This window comes from Takifugu rubripes, unplaced genomic scaffold (assembly GCF_901000725.2).
Source record: "Takifugu rubripes unplaced genomic scaffold, fTakRub1.2, whole genome shotgun sequence".
Lineage (NCBI taxonomy): Eukaryota > Metazoa > Chordata > Actinopteri > Tetraodontiformes > Tetraodontidae > Takifugu > Takifugu rubripes.
In genome coordinates this window covers 1-27,301 of record NW_021821654.1, presented here as the reverse complement: position 1 = coordinate 27,301, position 27,301 = coordinate 1, and the positions used below count along the sequence as shown (strand labels likewise).

The following is a 27,301-nucleotide window of genomic DNA, read 5'->3' as shown; positions in this document are numbered from 1 at the left end:
CAGCAGCAATAGTAGCAGCAGCAATAGTAGCAGCAGCAATAGTAGCAGCTGCAACAGTAACAGCAGCAATAGTAGCAGCAGCAATAGTAGCAGCAGCAATAGTAGCAGCTGCAACAGTAGTAGTAGTAGCAGCAGCAATAGTAGCAGCTGCAATAGTAGCAGTTGCAACAGTAGCAATAGTAGCAGCAGCAATAGTAGCAGCAGCAATAGTAGCAGCAGCAATAGTAGCAGCTGCAACAGTAGTAGTAGTAGCAGCAGCAATAGTAGCAGCTGCAACAGTAGTAGTAGTAGCAGTAGCAATAGTAGCAGCTGCAACAGCAGCAATAGTAGCAGCTGCAATAGTAGCAGCTGCAATAGTAGCAGCTGCAACAGTAGTAGTAGTAGCAGCAGCAATAGTAGCAGCTGCAATAGTAGCAGTTGCAACAGTAGCAATAGTAATAATAGTAGCAATAGTAGCAGCTGCAACAGCAGCAATAGTAGCAGCAGCAATAGTAGCAGCTGCAATAGTAGCAGTTGCAACAGTAGCAATAGTAATAATAGTAGCAATAGTAGCAGCAGCAACAGTAGCAACGATAGGAGCAACAGTAGCAACAGTAACAGCAGCAATAGTAATAATAGTAGCAATAGTATCAGCTGCAACAGTAGTAGTAGTAGCAGCAGCAGCAACAGTAGGAGCAACAGTAGTAATAGTAGCAATAGTAGCAGCAGCAATAGTAATAATAGTAGCAATAGTAGCAGCTGCAACAGTAGCAATAGTAATAATAGTAGCAATAGTAGCAGCAGCAATAGTAATTATAGTAGCAGTTGCAACAGTAGCAATAGTAGCAGCAGCAATAGTAGCAGCTGCAACAGTAGCAATAGAACCAACAGCAACAGCAGTAGCAGCAGCAATAGTAGCAACAGTAGCCATAGTAGCAGCTGCAACAGTAGTAATAGTAGCAGCAGCAGCAGCAGCAGCAGTAGCAGCAGAGCAGCAATAGTAGCAACAGTGACAGTAGTAGTAGTAGCAGCAGGGCAGCAGCAGCAGAGCAGCAATAGTAGCAGCAGCAGCAGCAGCAGAGCAGCAATAGTAGTAACAGTAGCAGTAGCAGCAGCAGTAGCAGGGCAGCAGCAGCAGAGCAGCAGAGCAGCAATAGTAGTAACAGTAGCAGTAGCAGCAGCAGTAGCAGGGCAGCAGCAGCAGAGCAGCAGCAGCAGAGCAGCAGCAGCAGAGCAGCAACAGTAACAGCAGCAATAGGGTGCAACTGGGTCGCGTCCCACCTGTGGGCGGCATCAGTTGGGAGGTGGGCCGGCGGCAGGAGAGGCGTCTGGACGAGGACTGCCAAGGGCCCCTGAGCAGGGCAGCAGATACTCAAGGAATCGCACTCGCAGCAGCATCCTTGTCAGTGATGCAGAGCTGTAAAGCGTGGCGGTGCTCTCAAAGGTGGCGCCAGGTTCTGGTGCTGGTTCTGGTACCAGGGCGCCACAACACCCGTTTGTGTCCAGGATGGAGGAGAAAACGCTGAATCTGAAGCTGCCGACGTCATTTATAACACAGTTATAATCACTGCAGGTTCAGGTGCATTTTAATAAGTTTAATGTTTACATTTGTAACAAAAACCATACAGTCGCCTTCAACTTAAAGGATTTGGTTGGTATACAAACATTAAATATATAATACAGTTTCACAATCTACACTTTAAAGAACATGAAGATTACATGAACATTTTAGCTTATTAGCGCAGTGAAAGGCCAACAGGTCTGGTTAGAGCAGGGGCGTCCAAGTCCAGTCCTCGGGGGACACGGCCCTGTTGGGGGCCGGATCTGGACCCTCCTGGGTTCCAGTGATCCAAAAGTGAAATCATATCCACAACTCACAAGCAAAGAAAACAAGGTTCCGCTCTGGAAAAAGTCACGAGAAGCTGGAAAAAGGAAGATTTTAGCTTTGGGAAACATGTTTAACGCATCGTTCATTGGATTTCAGGGGACATAAGTGACCCTGGAGGGGGTCCTGGTGTGGATCTTGAAACTCGTTTAAGTTACATTCATGACTGAAAGCATGTCAAATCTAGTTTTAAGAGATTATTTTCATCCCAACACCTTGGATCTGTAACTCCGGGTCGCTGAGGGGCTGCAGAAAGGAAGCGAACGGGCAGGGAAGCGGAGCGCAGAGGCACGCAGCGAGGAAGCAGGTCTGCCAAGGAGACCATTCCCAGAGTGGGAATACTCTTCAGGCCACAGCAGCGTTCCTGATCCACAGAGCTGGGGAGTTATTCTCATCTGACGGAGATGAATCAATGTGCGTTTTATTGATTTACTTTCCAAAAAAGCCTTGTTCCTTTGATGAAACGTTCTTTGATCAAGTGTCTGTAAAACTGAAGACGCAGACCTGAGCAGTAATATTCAATCACCTGCAGCCGTTGGAGATCCAGAGGTTTGGACTCTTCCCAGGTCAGATTAATGCTGCGCGCGTGTGTGTGTGTGTGTGTGTGTGTGTGTGTGTGTGTGTGCGCGTGCACGTGCGTTAAACTGCATCCAGCTGCATTTATGGCACCAAATTCATGTAGCAGATAGTTTCAACCATTGATTAAAAGCGTCGATGTAGACTTTTGCTGGTAGTTGTACAAACACAAAGGGTGCGTGTGTGTGTGTGTGTGTGCCATCACACACCGGACTGTGGTGCCAGGAGGAGAATAGCTGGGAGCTTCCGTCATAGGAGGCGGCCTAATATCAGAAAGGTAGGGGACCAGCAGATGAAGAGTCAACAGGACAGACGATGGGGGGGGGGGGGCAGTCAGTCAAACCCTAAATCACCTTAAATACACGATGGAGCAGAACTTTCATTTCTTGCTGCGCAGCCGTTTGGATTGTCGTGGAAGGTCGGAGCCTTTCCTCCGCTTGAGCGAGGACGCCCCCTCGCCTTCTGCTTGTCTGGTTAGTGCACAGGGGGGGACGCCGCCGCCGTGAGCGAACACGCTAACCGAGGTGCCGGCGATGGTGGGAGCCACGGCGCTGGTGCTGGGGGCGGCTCTGGGCTCCCCCAGGGCAGCAGTGCTACTGTCCAGCAGCTCGCGCAGCTTGTGTTCCAGCTCGGCCAGGCGGGCGTTCTGCTCGGCGATCACCTGCGTCTGCTCCAGCAGCTTCTGCTCCTGGTCCTGCAGCTGCTTCTGCTGCTCCAGCTGCTTGACGCGCAGCTCCTGCATCTCCCTGCGCAGCACCGTCATCGAGGCGCCGTTCACTTTCACCTGCTGCTGCACCTTGGTCATCTCCGAGCGCGACGGCGTGTTCTTGGCCAGCAAGGACATGGTGGTGAGGGAGGTAGAGGGGCCCGCCACTGAGGAAACAGCACAAAGAAGACAGGATCAGCTGACTCGGACAAACACAACAACTGGGACACATTCAGCAACGCGGGCTGTTAGCATCATTAGGCTAGAGGCGCCTGCGTGAGGGTTGCTGGTGCCGTTCTTGGACCGAGACAGCTCTGAGTTTATTTGATTCGGGCGTGACCTAAAAAGGCCAGAGGAGCCACAACCCAGCCAAGCAACAGTGAGGGACTCCAGATGGGAGGCGAGAAGAGTCATGTGACCTAATCCCCCCCGGCTATTTTACCTGGTGCAGAGCCGATGAGGCGGCCAGACAAGTCTCCCCCGGGTAGCTTCTTCTTCAGGATAGGAACGATCTTCTCATCAAAATACTCCATGGCCATTGAGGAGATGTCCCGCAGCTCCTGCAGGACCTCGTGAGCTCGCTGAGGCGCTCGTGTGGAGTTGACATAACGCAGCACGCGGTAAATTTCATCGATGACCTGAAGGAACACGGGAGGGGCGGTGAACACGCGCAGCAGCAAACTCACAGCAAACGGAGAGAGACCAGCAGACCTTTCCAGGAATGAAGCAGCAGAGGTTGGAGTCGACGTATTTCATGAAGGTCATGTTCAGCAGCGACAGGCGCGTCTCCACGGCAGCCAGGATGTCTGCATGACGGGCAAGGGAGTGGTTCCTCCTCTCCGACTCCCGCCTGAACACAGGTTATGACACACACATGAAAACAGAACCTTTGCTGAGAATTAAGCTCGCACAGTCTGAGCGGAGGGGACCGGGGGGGCCTAGACCTCCGGTTTAGGCCCCCGCGGCCACTACGAGCCACTTCTGAGCTTCCCCGTCCCTGAGAGCTAACTGGTGGGTGTGTGTTCAACACTGTCCAGCTGCAAAAACATCAGGAGTGTATCTGCGAGGCCACCATGGTTAAAGCAATAACCCCCACAGCCATCTGGCCCCAGGAGAGGATGGGGGGGGGGGGGGGGGGGGGGGGGGGGGGGTTCGCTATCTTTGTGAGGCCACATGCTGGAGGCCACCCTCCCTGAGGGAGTGCAGGGGATACAGAGCAAACGCTGGTGCACTTTGTCACCGATTCTGTTCGGAATCATTAAGGACAGAATTTCTAGGGGGGGGGGGGGGGGTCCAGTTTGGGAACCAAGGATTTCAGCTCTGCCCTGTTGGCCTCCTCAAACCAGATGAGACGAGAGCAAAATGGCTGGACAAAGTCAGCAAGTCATCGCAGCCCTGAAAGAAACAGCTCCAAACATCATACTGGCACCAGCAGCCCCCACCCCCCCAGCGGAGGCTCCTCAACATGTTTGGGGAATGAGAGTGGCTGCAGCACCCCCTGCTGGCAGGAGAGGGCGCTGTTCGATCTGCGCCTCTAAAATCCGTTTTGCGTTTTCTAACATAAGCCAGTATGTTAGCGAGCGTTGCCACACTCCTGAGTCACGCAGCTTTGGGCAACAGCTTCCCCCTAAGAAACCAAGCTGCAAATTAAAAGCTACACTTTAAATGGACTTGCTCGATAACATAATCGGTGGAAGGGCTCCAACATCTCCGTCGGTGTTTGCAATTTGTGCTGTGCGACTACAAACCTGGGTAGCTGGGGCTTTGACCTGCCTCTGGCACAAACTGTGGTAGCGCTCCACTTTGAGAAACCCCTGATTTAGGACCCGCTGGCAGATCATGTCCATGCGTTTACACACCTGGAGGGCAAAAGATAAAGCACACACATTGTAAACTAAAAGAATGGGACGACATTTCAACACATTTGGGGTCTTCACTTCCCATAAATCCTACAGGACGATACTTTATGGTGGGTCTAACTTCAAGGAGCTGGTCCACCTCGGTGAAGGTGCAAACTCAAGGTTTCCCACAAAACAACAGCCCTTTAAAGTCCTTGCACGGACATGAGAAGAGTCCCTAAATGAGCAGCAACACTGTGTAGCGTATAACTGGTAAGAGTTCCCTCTTATTTCTGTAACTATGAGAAGGGAACAAGGGCCAGGATGGAGGGCCAGGATGGAGGGGCGACAGTGTGCTCCACTTCAGAAGCTCTCACCTATAACAACGACACAATATTACAGTGACAGTTTCCTCATATTCACGTGCATTTATGCTGCAATTGTTCTGTTAAAGCTATTTTGTCTCATCTGTCCAGGAGCTTCTTCTAATGGAGGAGGGGGGCGTCAAGGGCATCTGACAAAACTCTGAAAATCCAGAAATGGACCAACAGAGGAGGCAAAAACATGCAGAAACGCAGGAGCACGTGCAATTACTGTTGCATGTGCATGTGACATGCATGGTCCTGAGGAATAAATCGCATGTGAAGCTCATGTCAGACAAGATTTCATGTCGCTGTAGTTGGAAAAAAAACGACCAAACTGATCATTTCATCTTGCAGAAGAGCAAAGTGATTTCTTTTCATATAATATAAACGACCGTGCAGCTGTCCTCAGTTTAGCTGCTTATTCAAACACCACCATAAATGATGGGATGTCAGGTAAACGGCATCGTTTAGAGATTAGAGCCCAGAAGTGGCTCCGGTCCCCGGACAGCAGCCCCGCAGGCCCGCTGCTAACTGGGTAACATCATCAAGACTGCGGACACGGCTGCCAGCCCCCGCTGCAGAGACATCTGAAAGCGACTCATAAATGCTGCCGAATCTATGGAATCGCACTGAAATGCAACGCTGCAAGGATACAAGCTGTAAATACATCCAAGACGAGTGGTGCCCTTTCCAGTGGGCTTGTTTTTGTTCTTACCGAACGCAGCAGGCTAATTTCGTCATAGGACAGAAAACTGAGAATGGTCTCAATGGCCACAATGGGGAGTCCTAAAAGCGGATTGTTCTGGTCCGGAAGAGGGACTGACTGCAACAAGGACACCGCGTCGGGGACCAGAGACCCAACACATCCATCAACTCTGTCGACGACGGCCGCCATCTTGCTTCGCTGAAGAAGGCGGAAGTGACGCTGCACACCAAGCGCTCGCGCTCGGAAAAACACGGAAGCACTAATCTGCTCCAGAAAAGTGTACAAATCATGCGTGTAAAGTCTCGAGTTGGTTCCAAAACGCATATATTTACATAACTTCTTAAGTTGAGTCCGTTATATGAACAACTAATGGCAGCAGTTGCGATGCATGCATCGAATTGACAGAGTCTGTGAGAAGTTTGATCTCTGTAGTCAAAGGAAAGAACAGCACCTTCAAACGAAGCCACCTGCTGCCCCTAAAGTCTCCTATTGTCCCATTTAGAATTACCTGATTTTGGGGTTCTGGTTCCCCACTCGGTTTCTGCTCTGTGAGATATTTGTTTCTTTTTGACTCATTGGCTGCTGTTATCCTGACTCTTGATCTTCAATAAATACTGGGCCACCTTTTGAACCGAACAATCTCATGGTTCTGTGTCAGTTTTTGGACACAGGAGCCTTCTGGGAAGACCTTTCTGCCTCCTCTTCCTCCTCCGTCTCCCTGACATCGAGGATCCAAAAAGGAGGCTGGAAAAATCCAGGCAACAGAACATTCCTCATTTTCTTGGATTCAGCTTTTGTCGCATTGTTCCTGTCGTTTAGGGAGAAGTCATCACACAGGTGACACAACAGATCTGCCTGTGTTTTTACTGCCATTGATGGTTACGCAACAGTCTCACTCTGTTCCTCTTGAAGCACAATAAAGTCGTCAAAGTAATTTCCCTTATTGTGAACCTTCTCCAAGACGAAGTGATGAAGCCATTGCTTACATAACTGTTGAGGGCCAGCACAGGAGGAAAGCAGGCTCTTCATGATTTTATTGCAAGTAACACTGAGCTGCGATCTAAAGACTTAAAATACTTTTGAGCTCACAAGTACGTCAACCAAAACAAAGTGTCTCTGAAGTGCGCCGCTATGCACATCTGTCCAAGCAAAATCCTTCTGGATTTTATTTCATGTCCGATGACTCCAGCTCATTGAGGAACCTCTGACATTTAGTCATGAGCACTTTGATGGCCTCTGTGACCAGAACATCTGGAGGTAGGATTCCAGTTGTCTCCACGGTAACTGGAAGGACAAAGAATCATCGTCAGGTATTTAGAAAGAATGCAGAAGGAATAAAACATGGAAAAAAGCACAGAATGACTAAAAGGAAATGGAAATGTCTTCGCTTTCTATTTATCTGGTGGCTAAAGATTTAAGGGGCTTTTTCATATTTTAGTAAGTAAAAATCATTTTCAACACTCAAGAACAAAGATTTGTAATCTGAAATATCTACTGATGGTATCCGTGAAGTAAAAATGTTCTCTCCATTGTAGAGCTGAGAGATCGACTGTCTTAAACCCATTTATTATTCCATAAATTGATCTCTGAGTCCAGAATCCTCAGCTCGCACCCTCAAGTCGATCAAAACCAGTCATGCGCAGCTGCCGTTGTTCCATCACTGGAACCAGTTTAATGTTGTCACGGTGGACGCGAGTCCAAACTGGGAACGTACAGATGAAATGGTCTCGATGTCTCCCCAGCTTCACCACGTTCTTCAGGTCGTCATGTCGCAGGACTTCCCTGCTGCACGTGTCCAGGCGGCTGTTGGCCACTTTGGCCACTTTCTTTCCTGGAGGTGCAGAGATGTGATGTCATTAATGAATCTTCATGGTTTTACCACCGGCTCATGCACGGCTCATGCACGGCTCATGCACGCTTTCAGCCTCAAACAGCAACACAGGAAAAACAGGAAACGCAGGAGTAATTAGTCAATACACAAGTCTTCTTTTGTTTGTGCTTAACTTCCAAGACTCCTGCAGTTGATCTGGATTTCTTTAGAAATTTCATGCACCTCCTTTTTTTAAAAAAAAAAAAAAAAAGATATTTTATTCATTTCTAATAATGAGACTAATGTCTGCATCCAAGTCTCAACGGGCCGGTGGGCTGATTCTTCCCAGTTCTGTGGTCGGCACATTTCAAAGCTCGACACAAGTGGGGCTTTGTGTTGTGCACGAGCGAAACCAAACGCTCCTTTTCCAACATGGCTGAATTTGAGGCGACGGAAGTTTTCTGCTCTGACTGCAGAGGTGAGGAGGTGCAGATCAGCCTGTTTCAGGAGGTCTGGATTCATTCATCATCCACGTTTAACAAGGTGCAGCCTGTCAGGACGTCGGGTCCTCGGGTCTAACGGGAGAAATCGCCGCTGTCGTCTGTGACTGGTCGTGTAGCGTGAGGAGGAGGGGTCTAACCTGGGATATTTAAAGGCCATCTCCCTTCACTTCACTGCTAAACAAGACAGATTAGATCTTAAAAACAAAGCTAGCTACATTAACATTAACACTAGCTGAGACAGAATTAAAGGGGCGGTTGATAAAGAGCCACATGTACAGGTACGATGTGGACTTTCCCAGAATTCCATGATCACTTAAACGCCACCAGAGTGATGATGTGAGCAGCTCTGCTAGCTTCCTGTGGCATCGACCACCACATACAAACACCCCAGAGGTGCCTGATGTTTCAGTGGAAACTAGAGTTTCCCTGGATTATAGAACAATATGAAGCTTTGGTTTTATTTCCCAGTTTTATTTCAGCTCAAAGAAAGTTTTCATTATAGATTTGGGATGCAAAACAGTATAAATACTATATTCCATCTCCACACAGCTTTAAAACAACAGGTCGTAACCCACCGAAAACAGCGCCACACCCGGGTCCAATCTCGTCTATCAGGGTCCCATTTGTCCGTGTCAGCAATTGCTCAACCAATACAAAACTACGACATGAAGTTTCAGAGGTTTCTGTGCTCGGATCAGCGTCTCCAACAACAGCCTTGGGCAGAAACGCGTTCCTACCGTTAGAATCTTCCAGGTCGATGACGCCTCGGAAGAAGCACCGTTGCAGTCGTTCCGCTTTCTCTCCTTCCACTGGTTCCAGGAGGGTGATTTCTGGCAGGAGTCGGTAGCTGGCCGTAGCCACGGGGGAAAATTTAGCATGGTCCTTGCCTAAAGAGAGAGCAGCATTTGACTTGTGACACCTCTCAATAAAATACCGTAAGTTACCTGAGCAGGAAGGAGCGGTCACTTACCGATGCCTTTGATGCAGTGCATGATAATGTCTAATTCCTGGCCTGGCCTGAGCTGAGCTATCAGGATGTCACCGTGCACTGGTCCAATGCTGCAGTTAGCAAACACATCTGCCTGATTCCCAATGGGAACCCAGTGAATGTCCTTGGAATAGACTATTGGACACAGCACAGGAGAAAAGCATCTCACAATGGAGCCGCGGGCATTTCATTTGGTGGTAAAGTGGTCACTGAGTGTGTCCACAAAGCATTAACGGAGGCAAGAATCCAGACCTGGAGGCCCATCGAGTCAGACATACAGCAGGTGTCGAGAGCCTGAACCATATAGACCCGACCGGTCTTTAAATGACAACATCAATCGATCAATAAGGGATGTTCTGGCTTTATTGTACGTGGCCTCACAGATTTATTGATCTAAACCTGAACGGTTTTGTACATGGCTCAGAATTTATCTATAAGGACATATACAATGTTTGTGTAGAGGCCAAAGATGAGCTTTTATTTGACAGAACAGCGCCGCCCAGCGGTAGAGTGTTGCACTGCAGGCACACACGCTGAATGTGGCCGACATGAAATAATAATAATAATAATAATAATAATAATAATAATAATGTTATTAGTCGCTTTGGCCTGTGAAAAGACGATTTGACAGAAATCTCTTTCACTTTGTCACTGTAGTCGCCCATTTATCAGGATTTATCCAGAGTGTTCTTAGTTCCCTGAGACTCTACGATGTTTCCTCAGGTTTGAATCCTTTCACACTGGAGATGAAGGTATATACGCCTACCCATGTGATTCAGATAGAGCTCTCGGGGGTCAGATGAGTCTTTGCTGGATGCTGGATTTCTGCTGCAACTGATCTTCAGCTGGAGCTGAATCGTGTCGATTTCTGAACCTTCATTCTCAGTCGCTTCGTCTCCTGAAGATACAAAGTGAGAGAACGGCTGAATGGTTGATGGGGAAACACACACACACACACATTTTTATTATAGTCATTTTACCACTGTTCCTGTACTCAAAGAGTCGAGGGTCGGCTTTGATCGGGATGAGGCCTAGTCTATGTGCCAGAACTTCATCCTGGACGATAGTAGATGTGGTTGTTGTAGATAAAAACCTTCTCGATGGCCATGGTGGGCACCTACAAAAGTAAAACACACACGTGTAAAACCTGAATGATAGAAGACTTTAACCTAAAACTTTTAATTCATCAATAACTTAATAGAAGCCTGAAACATTTCCTCCTCACAACTCAAAGACGAGCAGTTCTGAAACCAACCAAACTCCTGATTCATCAAGTGCTAACGATGCTAACGGTTCCTCCACAACTGTCCAGCTGTGACTGCTCATCTTGTCCAAGTGGGTAGATGAGAAGAAGAACCCTGTCCTTTCATCCTTTTGTCCTCTTGCTGCACGCTGCAGCTTCCTGCTTTTGCCTCAAGTGTCGGGAACAGGTAGCGCTTCGTTTCCCCGTCGTTTTAAACTTACATTTTCTTGTGTTTGTGCACATTTAAGCAGGTAGGATCCACAGATCCGTGAGGACCATCCTCGCAGCACCAGTTCAGAGACCACCGACAGGACGGCTGCCTGCAGCTCTGTAATCTAGAGTCAAGACCAGCCGCACGTTGAAGGACAAGGAGACATTCAGCAGCTGTTATGTTAGTTTCTCTGGTCCACCTGGTTGTTCAGGATCTTCAGCTGACCCCCCAGGCTGGTCCAGTAGGCACTAGGCATGATGGGGGCATCACCTCATCTGCCTCTCTTCTCTCCCTGATGCCCCAGCACTCTGGAACAGGGTGAATTTGGACTCATCCTGACCTTCTTCTTTGCTCCAGAGTCTTTATGCCTCACTGATCAGTGGTTTCCTGAAGGCCCCACAGCTGTTCTACCATCTCAGTTCACCAAAGTCTTCTCAACCAGACCAACATCTGCCTGACTGCTCTGCTGCCACGGAACATCTGGATGATGGAGCCACAGATGATCAACATGAACCCAAACCTCTGAGAAGGAGCCGCACGGCATAAAGAGACTGGAGAGGTGGTGACGTGAACCTCATGAAGTCTGTCTAATATTCTTTTATAATGTTGTCATGTTCATTTATTCCCCAACTTCTGATGCTACGAGAACATTCAACTCCACAGAGGGGAGGAGAGCGTGTTTGAAGGACACAAACGGCTGCTGAAACTTTCAGATTCAAGAACAATTTGTTGTTTTCTTTGACTCTTCCCCAGAACCACCTCCGGGTTCCTTCCACCAGCCAAAGGGAGACCAACTTAAGGTGGATCTGAGAAAGTCCCACTGGTGATTGTGACCAAAATGATCAGTTATTACCGTTGTTGTTGCTGTTATTATCGTCAATATCACAGAACTGTTGAAACACGCTCAAAAAGTAAAGAGTGAAATCAATTTAACCAAGTTTAAAATCAAATAACAAGGAATTTTCTTTTGGCAGAAATGTAATCTAAATAAATGATCTTTCATTAGAGACATCTATTTAAATAGACCTGTTTATTTACTGTTTACACGCGTGTTCTGATCAAAAACAATTGTCTTTAAACATCAAAGACTTCAGACAGACGTTAATCAGGTTCAACCAAAGTAAACTTGAGAGAGAAACGAGTGGAGCAACAAGACGCTCACCTCTGCTAGCAGGATCTTCTGAAGGCATTGGTGATGGCTGCATCCACTCCCATCATGTTCAAACTCCATTTGACTTTCATCCAGGTGCATTAGATCAATCTGGAAATTCTGGAAAATCAACCAACCAATCAATCAATAAATGAATGTGCAACTTCTGAGATTTCTGTCTTCGCTCCTGAAACAGATATTTCATCAGAAACCTGCATCAGCGGCTGGAAACGGAAGCTGTGGCGTCACGGCAACATTAATTAGGTCCCATTTAACATGTTAGTTATGTTCAGGGAATAAAAAGGTATTTTCCTACAGTCTTTATGACATCGCCAAATTGGAAGGAGAGAGAAACTAACATGTCACCGGCCAAATATTTACCTTTTTAAATTTGGCCATATCCCACGAATCATCGAAGTTGGGGTAGTTTCCAGGGAAATCGGTTGTGTGAACCTTCCAAACACACAAATCAGTCAATATTAGGTACAGGCAGAAGGAATCTGGATAAAAGGATCCATGCTGTTTGAGTGGCAAGACGAGACTACAAAATAGTCATTTTACCACTCAAACGTTGATTATAGACACCTCCAGAAAACAGGCAGAAGATTTGCTGAGATTTCATGGGCTGGAATTCCATTTTTAAGAGTTTATTTCTAATCAGGACAACATTATTGTCAACAGCTTATCATCAGACCAGGTTTAATCATGACAGGCTGTGGTGCAATGAGCATGAATTCATTTACATTTACTCTCTGGTCGTAAATACCATCCGTTAGCTTAGCAACACTTGAGCTAGCAGCTGTGGTTGCTCACTACCAACCACAGCAGTGACATAAACGCGGTTAAGAACCAGTGAATTCAAATGTGTGTGTATGATTTGACACACTACATGCGTGTACGCATTTATACATCCTGTGATATGACGCCAAATGCGTACACAAGTCACCGTTTTACTCGTTCGACAAAACTATGAAACGTTCTGATGTCAACAAAACAACTTACATTTTATACTCCAAATTCGCTCAGTATCACCCGATTTCCGAATCTCTTCCACGTTCTTACTGGAGGCCGCCATTGTTGGTTACTTCTTCTTCTTCTTCGTTATCATCGTATTATCGTCACGCGCACCTTCTTCTTCTCCTTTGGCGGGTGGCAGACCACCTTTAAGCGCATTACCGCCCCGCTGATCAGAAAGTGTTACTTGCAGCCGACTGTATTCGCTCTCTCTCAGAAATCGTGTAACAGTTCTGACTCTCTCGCTCCCTGAGCGCGATAACCTGTCTGCTGACCTCCGCCGACTGAGCTTCCTATTTCATTCTCCTCTGTACTTCATATTTCCTACAGAGCACTGGGACACATTCCCCTCTCCTGACTACAGGAGCCACTCCGCTATTCCCTATTTAATGCAACATGCTCTTTAACCTGGGTGGTGTGGTCACCATCTCCTCCCTCCTGTCTCCTCCAAGCACACCTCATCCCCAACCTCGGCGTTGACGGCCGCGACTTTGTTTAGTCAGGGGCAAAAGTACAAAAAACCCTGCTGTTTTGTAACATTTGGATGAGTAAAAATGCTTTTTACAATTTACGAAAACACATAATTATTGGGAATTTTAATTGCGCCACTGATTTGACTTTGGACAGCACAGGTGAATGTGAAAGGGCCGAAAATGTGATCCGACTAATAATAATAATGATATAATTAGAAAAAAAGAATAATAGACACCCCCCCCCCCCCCCCCCCCCCCCCCCCCCCCCCCCCCCCCTCCCCCCTTTCCCCAACCGTCATTGCAAAATTAAGATTAAACAGCCCTAAAGATCAAAGATTCACAGAAGATGCTTGATCTTTCCACATCCAAAATCACGGAAGCTTTGATTCAAAGCAACATACTATGTTTGACCCTGCAGTGCAGCTGTGCTCCGTAGTGAATGAACCACAGTCAGCAGCAGTTCAGAATACCAGGTGAGACTCTGACAAGACAGGTTCTGACCCTGATGGGGGGTTAAAATGGGGGGTTTGAAGTTGCTCTCAGGATCTTTGCTAACGTCAACATCATCAGCGTTCTCTGTTCTAAAAAGAACGGCTAGAGCGAAGGCCTCTGAACCGTTACGTGGGGGGTTTTCGACCAGGTTTGTGAGGGAACGCTAACATCTGATGTGCTCATTAGTGTTGACGAGCTGAGCTAAGATGGACTCTGAATATCTGAAGAAACATCTGGGAAGTTTTCTGGCGGAGGGACTCGCCGAGGTGGCGGAAAAGCAGCCTGCCGACCCCATCCTGTTCCTGGCCCACTGGCTCTATAAGTGCAACGCAAACGCAGAGTATGAAAAGGAGGTCAGTGTGTAATCATGGGCGTAAAAGGACGTTTTAATAAGGACATTTTAATAGAAACAGTGTTGTTGGGTTATATCTCCTGACATGGTGCAGGTAATATTTAAAACCGGGCCTCATTTCGTCCATTTTTAAGAGCTCGAAGGACTACTTATGTCAGGCTGAGCTGTCAACTCACCGAGCATAAACACAACCATTGTTCTTCGCCCATAAACGCGTCTGCAGAAACAGGCCAACCTGGCTCTGCTGGCGGAGGAGCGGCCCAGCGCAGCGCAGAGGAAGCCGACCTGAAGAGCTGCAGGAGGAGGAAAGGAGGAGCAGAGAGGCCCTGGAGGAGGCCGAGCCGCTGCGTCCTGAGGTGACGAGGCCGCAGACGCTGCGTTTTAACGCCACATTTATCTTCTGTCACGAATACTTTGACCTGAGGGTCTGGCTAATGTGGCTCCCTTTCAGTTTGATATTTGATGTTTTGGGATTTCATGTCTATCAGCAGTTTGAGGAGGGTGAGAAGAAGGATGTGGAGTCGCCTCCGGCTGCACGGTGAATAGGAGGAGCAGCTTCTGCTGATCGCAGGTGAGACGAACTGAGCAGAAGGTGCAGAAAGAAGACGATGGAATTTCATTAGGCCTCTCACAGCTGCATTAGGATGCTTTTGAGCAGCGTTTCTGTTAGTTTGTATCTCTCCTTAACTTAAATGAAGCTCAGAATAAAGACTTCCCCTTGTCAATAACAGCAGATGAGTGGGCAATGATGTCATTTAAAGTCACCCTCAGATTCGTTGCTCTCAACGTCCAACCATGAGGAATCTTTGGGTTTAGTCCCAATCAAACCAGTGTTGACATTTTCAGATGGTTTTCTCAGATTCTGCAGGTTGGTGGCTCTCCACACCTTTCTGTGCCCTCTTAAACTGAGGGCAAGATGACAAGGCCCTACTTTGAGGTCACCAGTTTGTTAGACATCCAACACAAGGTCTCTCTGAGCTCCGCAGCCGTTGCTATGATGGACAGCTAGTCTGATGCTCCACAACATGCTTCTCTCCAATGTCCTGCTGCCACTTTCTGTTCTTCATGTTTACCCAGTTCCTGATACCACCTCTATGTCTGCATGTTTAAAATATTAATAAAATATCTCTTTTTAAAAAACATGCCACATTATATGTGAAACACATCACATGAACAGAAAAATGAATAATGAGAACAACACTGTTTATCGGCTGTAACACTGTAAATTGTATGAATTACCTTTATTCCTACTCACAACACAAACCTGTTAAACGGATAAACTAACCTGGGAAAATACATAACCAAACATGATCAGAGAACCTGTCAATATTAGTTATTAAACGGGGAATTATTTCTGAAGGAATACATTTCTGAAATAAAAAAAATTGGAAAAATGTGGTAGAAAAACAAGAATGTGACTACCTGCTTGAAAGGTTTCACTGAAAGAATCAAAAGTATTACTAATATTCACAACCCCCTTGCATTCTTTACATATTTATTGTTTTTCGTACATAAAATGACAGGCAATAGAATATCGAGATCTAAGATGAATCAATTAAAATGACTAGAAAACGAACTGACACGGGCCAACAAAGTTGGACATTTTCACAGCTTTAAGTAGAGCATAAACAGGAAGTAGAATAGCACTTCCGGTTAAGGTGGGTTGTCCTTCCGCTTTCTCCATGCACGTGCTGTAAACAAGTCGTGCAAGCATGGATTTTTCAGGGAAGTGGCGGAATTTGCCAAAGTGCCCGAGTTTGAAGAACCTGACGGATGGAAAGTTCGGTGTTTTGAGGGAGAACCAGGACGCGGCCGTTCAGGATCTGACCAAAGCGCACATCGAGTCGTTCGACCAGGCTGTGACTGACGGACTCAACCGCGTCGTTCAGGTCAGCAGCACCTTTTATTTTGCCACGCAGAACTTGTTGCCGTATTTGTTTTATTTATTTTTTGCAATTCACCTTTAGTGAAAGTGTTTCCTTTCAGAGCGTCACTGCAGCGTGTTTATGCCATTTACATGCATTTTCAATGTTATACCATTAGAGTTGCTGTGGTTGCCGGTGCATTTAAGTTGTAAATACATGTGTTAGCAGTATTTTTCCTGACGTGCACCAATATTTTCCTCCCTTTTCTGTGCTGCTGTCTCTCTTTAGTCCATCCGGCCGCTGGACTTTGCTGTCAAGAATGATACAGTCAGTCTTTCCTTTGTTGAAGCCACCATCCTCAAGCCGACGGTGGCCAAAGGGACCATCTGTAGTCAGATGAACGTCTATCCAGCAGAGTGTCGAGGAAGGAGATGTTCGTACAAGGGGAAGCTGGTGGTAAGTGGGACAAAGTCCTGAGGAAGGACATTTTTGGACAGTGTTCACAGGAAGTGTCTCATGTCTTCTCAGGCAGACATCAGCTGGTCGATCAATGGCATCCCCAAAGGTATTATCAAACAGTCCCTGGGTCATTTGCCCATCATGGTGAAGTCCCAGTTGTGTAACCTGCATGGCCTGACTCCCAGAGAGCTTGTCGAGCATCATGAAGAAGCAGAGGTAAGATCACCAACGACCACCACGACCGGCGCAAATCTATTTCAGGTTAAAAAAAGAAGCACAAATTCCTTTGACCGGCAACAGGAAATGGGCGGTTATTTTATCGTGAATGGCATCGAGAAGGTGATTCGTATGCTGATTATGCCGAGGAGGAACTATCCTATTGCCATGTCACGACCCAAGTGGAAGAGCAGGGGGCAAGGATACACCCAGTATGGTGAATATGATCGCTGCTATTAAGAGGCTCCCGCCAACACCTGCGTCTGTCCGTCGTTTTAACCGGCCGCCTCGCTTTTGACTTTTTCAAGGTATGGCAATGCGCTGCGTGAAGGACGACCACACGGCCATCAACATGACCCTCCATTATCTGGACAATGGCACCGTGATGCTGAACTTCATTTACCAGAAAGAGCTTTTCTTCCTCCCTCTGGGCTTCGCACTTAAGGTAGCAATAAGTTGGAACGGATTTGAGAGACGGACGTTGTGGAACGTCACGTGTATTTACCTAAACGATCATAAAGCATTGCTGGTCTGAGGTGCCAACTCCGCTGTGTGCTGGTGTCCAGGCTCTGGTGGACTTCTCAGACTTCCACATCTACCAAGAGCTGGTCAAGGGCAGAGAGGACAATTCCTTCTACAAGAAATGTGTGACTGAGATGCTCCGCCTGGTCATGGAGGAGGGCTGCATCACGCAGAGCAAAGTGCTGAACTTCCTGGGGGAGCGTTTTCGAGTGAAGATGAACCTCCCTGAGTGGTACACAAACGAGCAGTGCGCCCACATCCTGCTGGAGTAAGTTGTGAGTAGTCCTGAGCGGGACAGGGATGCGTAGGTCACACACTATATGTTGCCGTGTTGTGCTCCCAACAGCGAGTGCGTCTGCATCCACCTGAAGACAAACGTGGAGAAGTTCTACATGCTGTGTCTGATGACCCGCAAGCTCTTCACCTTTGCAAAGCAGGAGTGCATGGAAGAAAACCCGGACAGCATCACATTCCAGGAAGTCCTCACCCCCGGTCAGCTCTACCTCATGTTTCTCAAGGTAACGTCTTCCTGAGTGTTTTTGGCTCTTTGAGGCCGACACCAATCGCCGTTTTCTGCCTTTGCTCACCGCACCCTTCCATGGTGTTTTCCTGCGTCGGAGCGTTCGGGTGCACTTCCTCTCTGAACCAAAGCACTCGCACTCATCCCAACAGGAAAGAATGGCTGCGTGGCTGGTGTCGGTGAAGCTCGCCTTTGAGAAGAAGGCGGCCAGACTGAACTTGTCATGGAACGCTGAAAATGTGATGAAGATCTTCAACATGGGCGCCGACATCAGCAAATCCTTTGAATATCTGCTCGCCACCGGGAACCTGAGCTCTAAGAGTGGTATGGCTCCAGGAGCGCGGCTCGCCTCGAGGATGAGACGGACTATCAGTGGATGAGGGTGTGGTTTTTGTGCTCAGGTCTGGGGATGCTGCAGGCCACGGGCCTTTGCGTGGTGGCAGACAAGCTCAACTTCATCCGTTACCTGTCTCACTTCCGCTGCGTGCACAGAGGGGCAGCTTTTGCCAAGATGAGGACCACTTCTGTGCGTAAGCTGCTGCCTGAGTCCTGGGGCTTCCTGTGTCCTGTCCACACTCCAGACGGAGAGCCCTGCGGACTTATGAACCACATGACAGCCAACTGTGAGATTGTGGCTCAGGCGGTGTCCACCACCTCACTGCCGGCCTTGCTCTGTTCCCTCGGTGAGTGAGCGAGCGAGCGAGCGAGACCACTGCTGTCCACGGTGTCTCCGAGTCTCTTCTGACCCTCTGTGATGCCTCAGGTGTGACTCCAGTGGACGGGGCGCCGGGCCAGGCCTATTCAGACTGTTACCCTGTCCTCCTGGACGGGGCTGTCGTAGGCTGGGTGGAGAGTGAACTAGCCCCTGCTGTGGTGGACTCGCTCCGCAGGTTCAAGGTAGTCCACGGGAATCGCACACTTTGGGGATTCTTTTGTCTGAAATTTCACACTGAACACAAATCCATCCAGGTGCTGAAGGAGAAGAAAATTCCTGCCTGGACTGAAATCGTTCTGGTCCCAAAAACAGGCAAGCCCAGCTTGTATCCAGCCCTGCTCCTCTTCACGACGCCCTGTCGTCTGATGAGGCCCGTGCAGAACCTTTCTGTCGGCAGGCAAGAGCTGATCGGAACCTTTGAGCAGGTGTGGGCCGACGGCGGTTCTGCAAAGGTTGCGGGAAAAGCTGGGAACCGAAGTAAAATCTGTCTGAATCCCCGCAGCTGTACATGAACGTGGGGATCTTTGAGGATGAGGTCACGCCAGGAGTGACCACGCACCAGGAACTCTTCCCTCACAGCATGCTCAGCGTGGTGGCCAACTTCATCCCATACTCGGACCACAACCAGAGTCCCAGGAACATGTACCAGTGTCAGATGGGTGAGTGCAGATGTGCAGGAGCGTTGGAACGCCAGTGGGGGGCCTTGTGACCTTTACAGAGCTGGAACATCTGTTTTCAGGGAAGCAGACGATGGGATTTCCCCTGCACACCTTCCTGGACCGTTCTGATAACAAACTGTACCGGCTCCAGACGCCTCAGAGTCCACTGGTCAGGCCCAGTATGTACGACCACTACGACCTGGACAACTACCCCAGCGGCACCAACGCCATCGTAGCCGTCATATCCTACACGGGCTATGACATGGAGGATGCCATGGTGAGATGTTCTCCCTGCCGGAGAAGCTTAGCTTGGTTCTTTTGGCGTGAGAAGGTGATCTAGCAGTGGTTTTCCCTGGACGAGGACCCGGGCTTGCTGATCAATTCTTGTTGTGTCCACTCTGACTTCAGATTGTGAATAAGGCATCGTGGGAGAGGGGGTTTGCCCATGGAAGCATCTACAAGACAGAGGTGGTGGACCTGGCAGAGAGAGTAAAGGGAGACGACAGCGTGGTGTTTGGGACCGGCCCGGGGGGCCCTGGGGTGGAAGACAAACTGGATGCTGATGGACTCCCTCACATCGGATCAGTACTTCGGCACGGAGACCCCCTCTACAGCTATATCAACCTCAACACTGGCCAGAGCGTCATCTGTTACTACAGGTTTGTGCTCCTCCCTCCTATTACAGCCTCTGTTTCCCAGCTGCACTCATGAAACGTGTCCCCCCCCCAGGAGCCAGGAGGCCTGTGTTGTGGACAACATAAAGATATGCAGCAACGACAACGGCTCCGGACGCTTCAAACGTGTCTGCATCACCACGCGGGTGCCTCGAAACCCCACCATCGGCGACAAGTTCGCCAGCCGCCACGGTCAGAAGGGCATCCTGAGTCGGCTGTGGCCGGCGGAGGACATGCCCTTCACCGAGAGCGGCATGTGTCCCGACATCCTGTTCAACCCTCACGGCTTCCCGTCGCGCATGACCATCGGGATGTTGATCGAGAGCATGGCCGGTAAGTCTGGCGCCCTGCACGGCCTCAGCCACGACGCCACGCCCTTCACCTTCTCCGAGGACAACTCTGCGCTGGAGCACTTTGGCGAAATGCTCCGCGCTGGCGGATACAACTACTACGGCACGGAGCGGCTCTACAGCGGCCTGAGCGGGGAGGAGCTGGAGGCCGACATCTTTATCGGAGTGGTTTACTACCAGCGGCTGCGTCACATGGTCTCCGACAAGTTCCAGGTCAGGACGACGGGAGCGCGAGACAAGGTGACCAACCAGCCGGTGGGGGGCAGGAACGTGGAGGGCGGCATTCGCTTCGGGGAGATGGAGCGAGACGCCCTGCTGGCTCACGGGTCCTCCTTCCTGCTCCACGACCGACTCTTCAACTGCTCGGACAGGTCGGTGGCTCAGGTGTGTGTGGACTGCGGCAGCCTGCTGTCGCCGCTCTTGGAGAAGCCGCCGCCCTACTGGTCAGCAACGCGCCACCGAAAGACGGTCTGCGTCCTCTGTGGCAAAAGCGAGTCGGTTGCCTCCGTGTCGGTTCCTTACGTCTTCCGCTACTTTGTGGCCGAGCTGGCTGCAATGAACATCAAGGTTAAATTAGAGGTTAAATGAATCCACAGGTGTGTACAAATAAGAGATAAATCTTTGTGTTTCGCACAGTTTTTAATGCAGATTTGATCCTATAACATCAGCGATGTGCTATTAAATAAATGGGTGTTATTATATTAAGATGAGCGTGGAACGTAACCTTTCTTTTACTGGACGCTGGGACTTGGACGCCTTCCCGAAGCGGTTTTGAGTATTTCTAACGAGGCTTCTGCCTCCTGGTCTCGGCGGGATTATTTACTAAAATACGAAACTTTATTTTCGAAACACCAAATAAAGCCCTTCATTCAAAAGTCGTCCTCAAAGTCCGGTTTCCAGCTGTGCCAGAACACCTGGAAGGTCCAGGACTGTGGCGATGGTGTAGTCTGGTTCAACGGAACCGTTTGGGATGCGGCGTCCAGAACTGCTGATCCAAACTGTAGCTCGGACTCCGGCGTTGAAGCCTCCCTGGATGTCGGCGTCCAGGTCGTCTCCCACCATGACGCAGTCCTTGGCGTCCGCGTCCAGCATGTGGAAACACAACGTGAAGATGGACGGGGAGGGTTTCTGCTCGGCGTGTTCTCCGCCGATCACGACGGCGTCGAAGAGCTCCTCGCACCCCGCTGCCCTCACCTTCTCTCTCTGGACCTCGGCCACGCCGTTGGTCAGGAGCAGCAGCTTGTAGGATGCGCGCAGCTGTTTCAGGAGGCTGCGCGTTTCTGGAGACAGGACGAGGACTTCCAAACGGGCGTTTTTCCACAAAGAGTAACACTGAGGCGCCAGCGAAGGTGCAGGACGATGGCCGGTCACATCCTGGATGCTCTCCTCCCAATGACCCACACGGACCTCCTCAATGGTTCTGCCAGCCGAGGGGTCGAAACTCTCCTGGAGGAGCTTCTGCTTGAACCTGTCACAGATGATCGCGGCAGCGGGGTCATCCAGGGCCAGCGTGGCCTTCAGGAGCTCTCTGGTCTGCAGGAGTCAAGCACACGTCGATCAACAGGTGTAACCCCCCCTACACACACCTGAACAGCCCCAGCTGTGACCCAGAGCCTGCCAACTGGTAATGATGGGTCAGACAAAGCAAAGGGCCCAGTGCACCTGGGAAAAGCTTTAGGTTCCTGGTGCGGAATTATCAAGATGTAGATTACAATGTGGGCAATAAAAAAATCCATTGGTCCATTTGGTTCGCAGGGCTTGAGAACGCGTCTCAATCAGTGATATAACGACAGTTCTCTTCCTATATCGGATGAAATAGGGCATTATTTATCATTTAAAAAGCGGGGTAAATGTGACCGTTATTCAGAGAGACCTACTCCGCGTCCTCCAGCTGAGCTGAACAGTGAAAGGTGGCGTAAAAGCGGACGTGCGAATGTCACGTGATCACCTTCTGGATGGCGACTTCACCTGCTCGCCGCGTTTCAATGAGCGTGTTGTCCAAGTCGAAGATAATCGCCTTCACGCGCTTTTCCTCCATTTCCAGGCGTTCCAAATGTCGTGCGTGTCCCGCTGTTGGATGACGTCGCCACATCCTGGTGAAATGCACGACGGGATTTGTTGTAGTCGCGCGGATTGAGCAATTGCAAACTCCCCTCTGTAGAGGGCGCCAATGATCAAAGAACGCTTCCTGTTTGTGAGCGCTGATTTCTGCTCCCAAAGTTGGGATTCTTTTATCATGTAAATGATTAAAGACTGAGTCAAACACAAGATGACAGATGCTAAAATGAATCTTATAGCGTAATTACGGTTAAATAATACATTTAAAGCCATTTATTCTGCTGTTTCAAGGTTGTTTTCAGAAACTTGCTTACTAATGTGATTATTGCGAATTTGTTGTCCTCTACTGCCGAGGCAGACTTTGCTCAGGTCACGGCCTAGCTTTGGTGCTAACTGTCCACGGACAATGTGGATTTCTACACGTCCTCAGACGGTTTCATAATCAAAACATGCCTTAGTTCTCATGCAGCCTGTCCTCGTCTGGCCCTGGGCCAGAGTTTCACACGCAACGGTGTGCAGGCCTGTTGCACCAGCGAGCGAGATCACAAATCGCAGCACCTCTTCTCACATTACCTCCGGGAGCTCTGCTCTTTAAGCTTGACCTAGTTAGCCTGGGCAGAAATTAAAAACGATGAATCCTGGACCGATGGGCAAAGATTGAACCTTGAGCCTCCCTCACACCTGCTGCTAGCGTGCAGAGAGCGAGCTGCTTAAATGAGAGTCAGTGCCAACAACACCCGCCCTGTCTTGGCTTTTAATTGACCTGCAAGACAAATTAAATCATTAACAGAGGAAAATGGTGATTCGAAAGATGTCGGGATGGAATTTCTGGTCTGTTGTAGAGTGAGAGATGAAGGAAAACAAACATCTTTTCTAGGAATCTTTGTGTGAGATTTCCAGGAAAGGACGCACGCCTGACAAACCAGCGAGGCGCGGTTGCACCTTTGTCTGCACGGCTCTGTTGCTGCTTTATCATGCGGGCGGCGGCGGCTCCAGCGGGGTTATGAATAGGTGATGATTGGAGGAGCGCTTTAATGGAGCAGGTCAAATCACAAATGGAAAGATCCAAAACAAGACAAAGCGTTTCAGACGCGCAGCCAGAATCTGCTGTTGTTCCACCGTTTTAAGGTAAATCTCCTCCAGTTGGAGAAGAATCTGACCTTACTGAAGAACTCTTTGAAGCTTTAACCTCCATCGACGTGAAGCAGACATGATTATAACATGTTTATAAAGCATCCCGGCCCTGCGTTTGGTATTCTTTACTAGCACGGACTTAACCATCATAAATGGGCGTCACAAAAGCTGTGTGACACATTCACATGAAGAAGAGCCGTCTTGGGTTTGTACGTTTATAGAAGAAGAAGAGCGGAGGAACCTCATCCAGCCAGGTCTGGGTGCCCATGGACCAACCGGAGAAACGGCACACGCACGCTTCAGCAGTCTCTCAGTCAGGCAGGGACGCTCTTGCTCCTGATGATTCCTGTTTCTGATAACGTCTGCTGTCACACTTTGTTGTGTAACTGGCAGCGGTGGAGTCGTCCCGGGAGCTTGGCATCACGTGTGGGGCCTCAGCAGCATCAAAGCCTCTCAAACATCTTGTCTGGAAAACCTGGAGGATCTGGAACACCTGGAGGACATGGAAAACCGGGAGGCCTGGAAAATAAAACCTCTGATTTACATATTGAGTATAACTTATATATATGTTTATTTTCTGTTAGTTATCTTGTTTTTAGTCTCGAGGTGAATATTTGTTATTTTAGCATGGATGGAATCATTTCACCCGTTAGAAAACTTCACTTTTTCATTTAACACCAGCTTCAGGATGCCCAGTTCAGAAATGCAGCCTGAACCGCGAGGACCTGGAAAACCTGGAGGACCTGGAACACCTGGAAAACCGGGAGGACCTGGAACACCTGGAGGACATGGAAAACCTGGAGGGCCTGGTAAACGTGGAGGATCTGGAACACCCGGAGGATCTGGAAAACCGGGAGGACCTGGAACACCTGGAGGACATGGAAAACCGGGAGGGCCTGGAAAACGTGGAGGACCTGGAACACCTGGAGGACATGGAAAACGTGGAGGATCTGGAACACCCGGAGGACCTGGAAGAACGAGGTTCTATTTTAATGCGACCGTGTTCAGCCAGTTTGAGATCCAGAGTAAACATGCACATCACAACTGTCTCTTTCCTGGAGTTGAAAAAAAATCCAATCAATTGCTGTTTTGTTCGACCGGTGACGTCAATCAGAGCAAGACCGATACTGCAGATGCTAACGAGAGATGGGAGCAACCAAAGCAACCGACACTCTCACGTGGGAACATGAAAACCGGCAGGACCTGGAACACCTGGAGGACATGGAAAACCTGGAGGATCTGGAAAACATGGAGGACCTGAAACACCGAGAGGACCTGGAAAACCTGGAAAATCAGGAGGACCTGTAACACCTGGATGACCTGGAAAACCTGGAACACCTAGCAAACCGGGAGGACCTGGAAAACTTGAAGGACCTGGAAAACCTGGAGGACCTGGGGGATCGTCTCCACGTCTACGCATGCATGCGAGATGTGTTGGCTCAGAGGCCGGAACTCAGGTGTATCAGCACACACACACACACACACACACACACCACACACCACACACACACCACACACACACACACACACACAGCCCAGGAAGACTGCCAGATAATGGGAGAGATTCATCACCTTTAAAAAGACGTCCAGAACCCCCCAAAAGCCTGGAAGGAGATCTGCTTGGTCTGTAACCTGTGGGACTTTTCTGAGGAGTCCTAAATGTCCTGAATGGCTGTGAGGAGCGTTACGCCAGCAGCCGAGGAGGCTCCGTGCTGCCCCTGATAATGGTCGTCCTGTTTGTGTGTACGTGCAGGTTGCCAGACTCCCTTTGTTACCATGACGAGCAGCGTTAGACACAGCTCTGCTTCTCTATAGCTCCTACGCCCCCCCCAGCTTGGATAAAATCTCACATGTACGCTCAATAGAAGCAGCTCCACTGACTAAAGAACAGCTGGGACCTACGGACCTCCGGACCTCCAGACCTCCGGACCTCCGGACCTCCGGACCTCCGGACCTACGGACCTACGGACCTCCGGACCTCCGGACCTCCGGACCTATGGACATACGGACCAGATGTGTCGCATCTGAAGAATGTTTAGAATTTAGAGCAGCATAAATGTGTGATAACGCCTGCATCACACGCAGGCCAAAGAGAGCACAGAGCTGCATGAGAAACACACACACACACACACACACACACACACACTTCTGCTCCTGCAGATGGGCAGCAGCGATAAATTTCTCAGCTTTACTGGCTGAGCTGGTGCTGGTGGCCCCTCCAGTACCTGTGGGGGAGGGGCGGGGCTGCAGATGCTGATAGGGACACTGACAGACGGGAGTCTGAGGGGCCGCCCGCTCTTTTGTACCACCTGAATGGGAGGAAAGGGGCCCCCGGCCCTGCAGGGAGCCTCTGTTCACCAGTGTCCACCACAGACAACGGCAGCTCTGTACTGGGGGGACTGGTACACCTGGTCCAGTCCTGGTCCAGTCCTGGTTCTGTCCCCTGAGCTCATCTGCTGAGGTAGATGGTCATTCCTGCCAGAGCCCAGCTGCACCTGTTGCTGTGTGTGTGTGTGTGTGTGTGTGTGTGTGTGTGTGTGTGTGTGTCTCCTCTCCTCTCCTCTCCTCTCCTCTCCTCTCCCTCCTCTCCTCTCCTCTCTCTCCCCTCCTCTCCTCTCCTCTCCTCTCCTCTCCTCTCCTCCTCTCCCTCTCCTCCCTCCTCTCTCTCTCTCCCCTCCCCTCCTCTCTCTCCTCTCCTCTCCCTCTCTCCTCTCCTCCCTCTCCCTCCTCTCCTCTCCTCTCCTCTCCTCTCCTCTCCTCTCCTCTCCTCTCCTCCTCCCTCCCCCTCCTCTCCTCTCCTCTCCTCTCCTCTCCTCCCTCTCTCCTCTCCTCCCTCTCCTCTCCTCTCCTCCCTCTCCTCTCCTCTCTCCTCTCCTCTCTCTCCTTCACAGAGATGAATGAATGACTGAATGGCACCTGCATGTTGTCCATAATGTTGTAATGAGGAAGTGAGTGAATATTAACATCAATAACAAAAACAACAACGCTATTACTAATAATCACAATAACAACAACAACACTGCTGTGATTGACAGACCAAGCTTATCTGCTCTCGTCTCGGCCGGCGACCCTGTGGAATGTGAGGCCATGATTCCCAGAGACGTTCTTCCCAGTAAACACTGGTATCTGAGCCAGTGTTTACTGGGCTCTCTTTGATATGTGAGGCTGCCTCCACACGTGCTCCCAGCTGGTCCCTCTGAGCTGTGGCTGAAACCTGGCAGTCCCCAGGAGCCCCCAGGAGCCCCCACGTATCTGATGGGCCCGACTCTAATAGCTACTTCTGAGAGATCCCTCATTAGATATTGTGCCGCGCTGCTCAAGCTCCCCTCCCTCACTCGAAGGTTTCGTGAGAAGACGCTGCGACAGAAGGCTGTGGGGCAGAGGCGCACCTGATGCTTGTGAAGGTTGTGATGTCATCGACAGCTCGTCTCCCCCCGAACACCCCGTCTGCTCCCCCGCACTCACCCTCAGCTCACTACCTCTTTATGGCGTCATGGCATCTCACACTCTGTTAATTCATCTACATTTCACACTAATTCTTCTACTGCAGTGTGTGTGTGTGTGTGTGCGTGTGTGGCTGTGTGTGCGTATGGGTGTGTATGTGTGTGGGTGTGGTGCATATGCGTGGGTGTGTGTGTGTGTGTACAAAACTGACAACCAAACTGGATGAACAAGGTTGGCGTGCAAAGACGAACAGAAACACACACACTCTCTCTCTCTCTCTCTCTCTCACACAGACACACACACACCACACACACACACACACACACACACACACACACACACCATTACCTGTCTTCAAACAGGAATGTTAAGTGTCAAGAATGCCTCACACTAC

The 27,301-nt window shown here is 49.5% G+C and overlaps 4 protein-coding genes and 1 long non-coding RNA gene across 5 annotated transcripts; 2 read left to right on the top strand and 3 right to left on the bottom strand.

Annotated features, from left to right (window-relative positions):
- Positions 1-1,547: 1,547 nt before the first annotated feature.
- LOC115248705 (F-box only protein 28-like) lies at positions 1,548-4,007 on the bottom strand (the record flags this gene model as incomplete). Its single annotated transcript, XM_029832471.1, has 3 exons — positions 1,548-3,313; positions 3,589-3,784; positions 3,858-4,007. Coding segments are annotated over 3 exons (840 nt in total), but the record flags the coding sequence as incomplete, so codon positions are not given.
- A 2,801-nt stretch (positions 4,008-6,808) lies between these two features.
- On the bottom strand, positions 6,809-10,424 carry LOC115248704 (DNA-directed RNA polymerases I and III subunit RPAC1-like; the record flags this gene model as incomplete). Its single annotated transcript, XM_029832470.1, has 6 exons — positions 6,809-7,339; positions 7,770-7,886; positions 9,106-9,255; positions 9,339-9,491; positions 10,123-10,254; positions 10,337-10,424. Coding segments are annotated over 6 exons (759 nt in total), but the record flags the coding sequence as incomplete, so codon positions are not given.
- Positions 10,425-13,847: 3,423 nt separating this feature from the next.
- LOC115248708 (uncharacterized) lies at positions 13,848-14,955 on the top strand. The gene is made up of 4 exons (XR_003887469.1): positions 13,848-13,920; positions 14,126-14,292; positions 14,515-14,647; positions 14,783-14,955. It is a non-coding gene; the product is annotated as an uncharacterized lncRNA (long non-coding RNA).
- A 975-nt stretch (positions 14,956-15,930) lies between these two features.
- LOC115248706 (DNA-directed RNA polymerase I subunit RPA2-like) lies at positions 15,931-20,976 on the top strand. The gene is made up of 15 exons (XM_029832478.1): positions 15,931-16,180; positions 16,445-16,612; positions 16,685-16,831; positions 16,916-17,048; positions 17,140-17,276; positions 17,398-17,621; positions 17,700-17,871; positions 18,026-18,197; positions 18,275-18,556; positions 18,637-18,770; positions 18,843-19,013; positions 19,091-19,247; positions 19,328-19,524; positions 19,656-19,906; positions 19,977-20,976. The coding sequence occupies exons 1-15, from the start codon at positions 16,004-16,006 to the stop codon at positions 20,857-20,859; spliced, it is 3,405 nt and encodes a 1,134-aa protein (XP_029688338.1). The 5' UTR covers positions 15,931-16,003; the 3' UTR covers positions 20,860-20,976.
- Positions 20,977-21,134: 158 nt separating this feature from the next.
- Positions 21,135-22,545, bottom strand: LOC115248707 (N-acylneuraminate-9-phosphatase-like). The gene is made up of 2 exons (XM_029832479.1): positions 22,220-22,545; positions 21,135-21,804 (listed from the first exon to the last, which is right to left on the bottom strand). The coding sequence occupies exons 1-2, from the start codon at positions 22,361-22,363 to the stop codon at positions 21,154-21,156; spliced, it is 795 nt and encodes a 264-aa protein (XP_029688339.1). The 5' UTR covers positions 22,364-22,545; the 3' UTR covers positions 21,135-21,153.
- Positions 22,546-27,301: the final 4,756 nt, after the last annotated feature.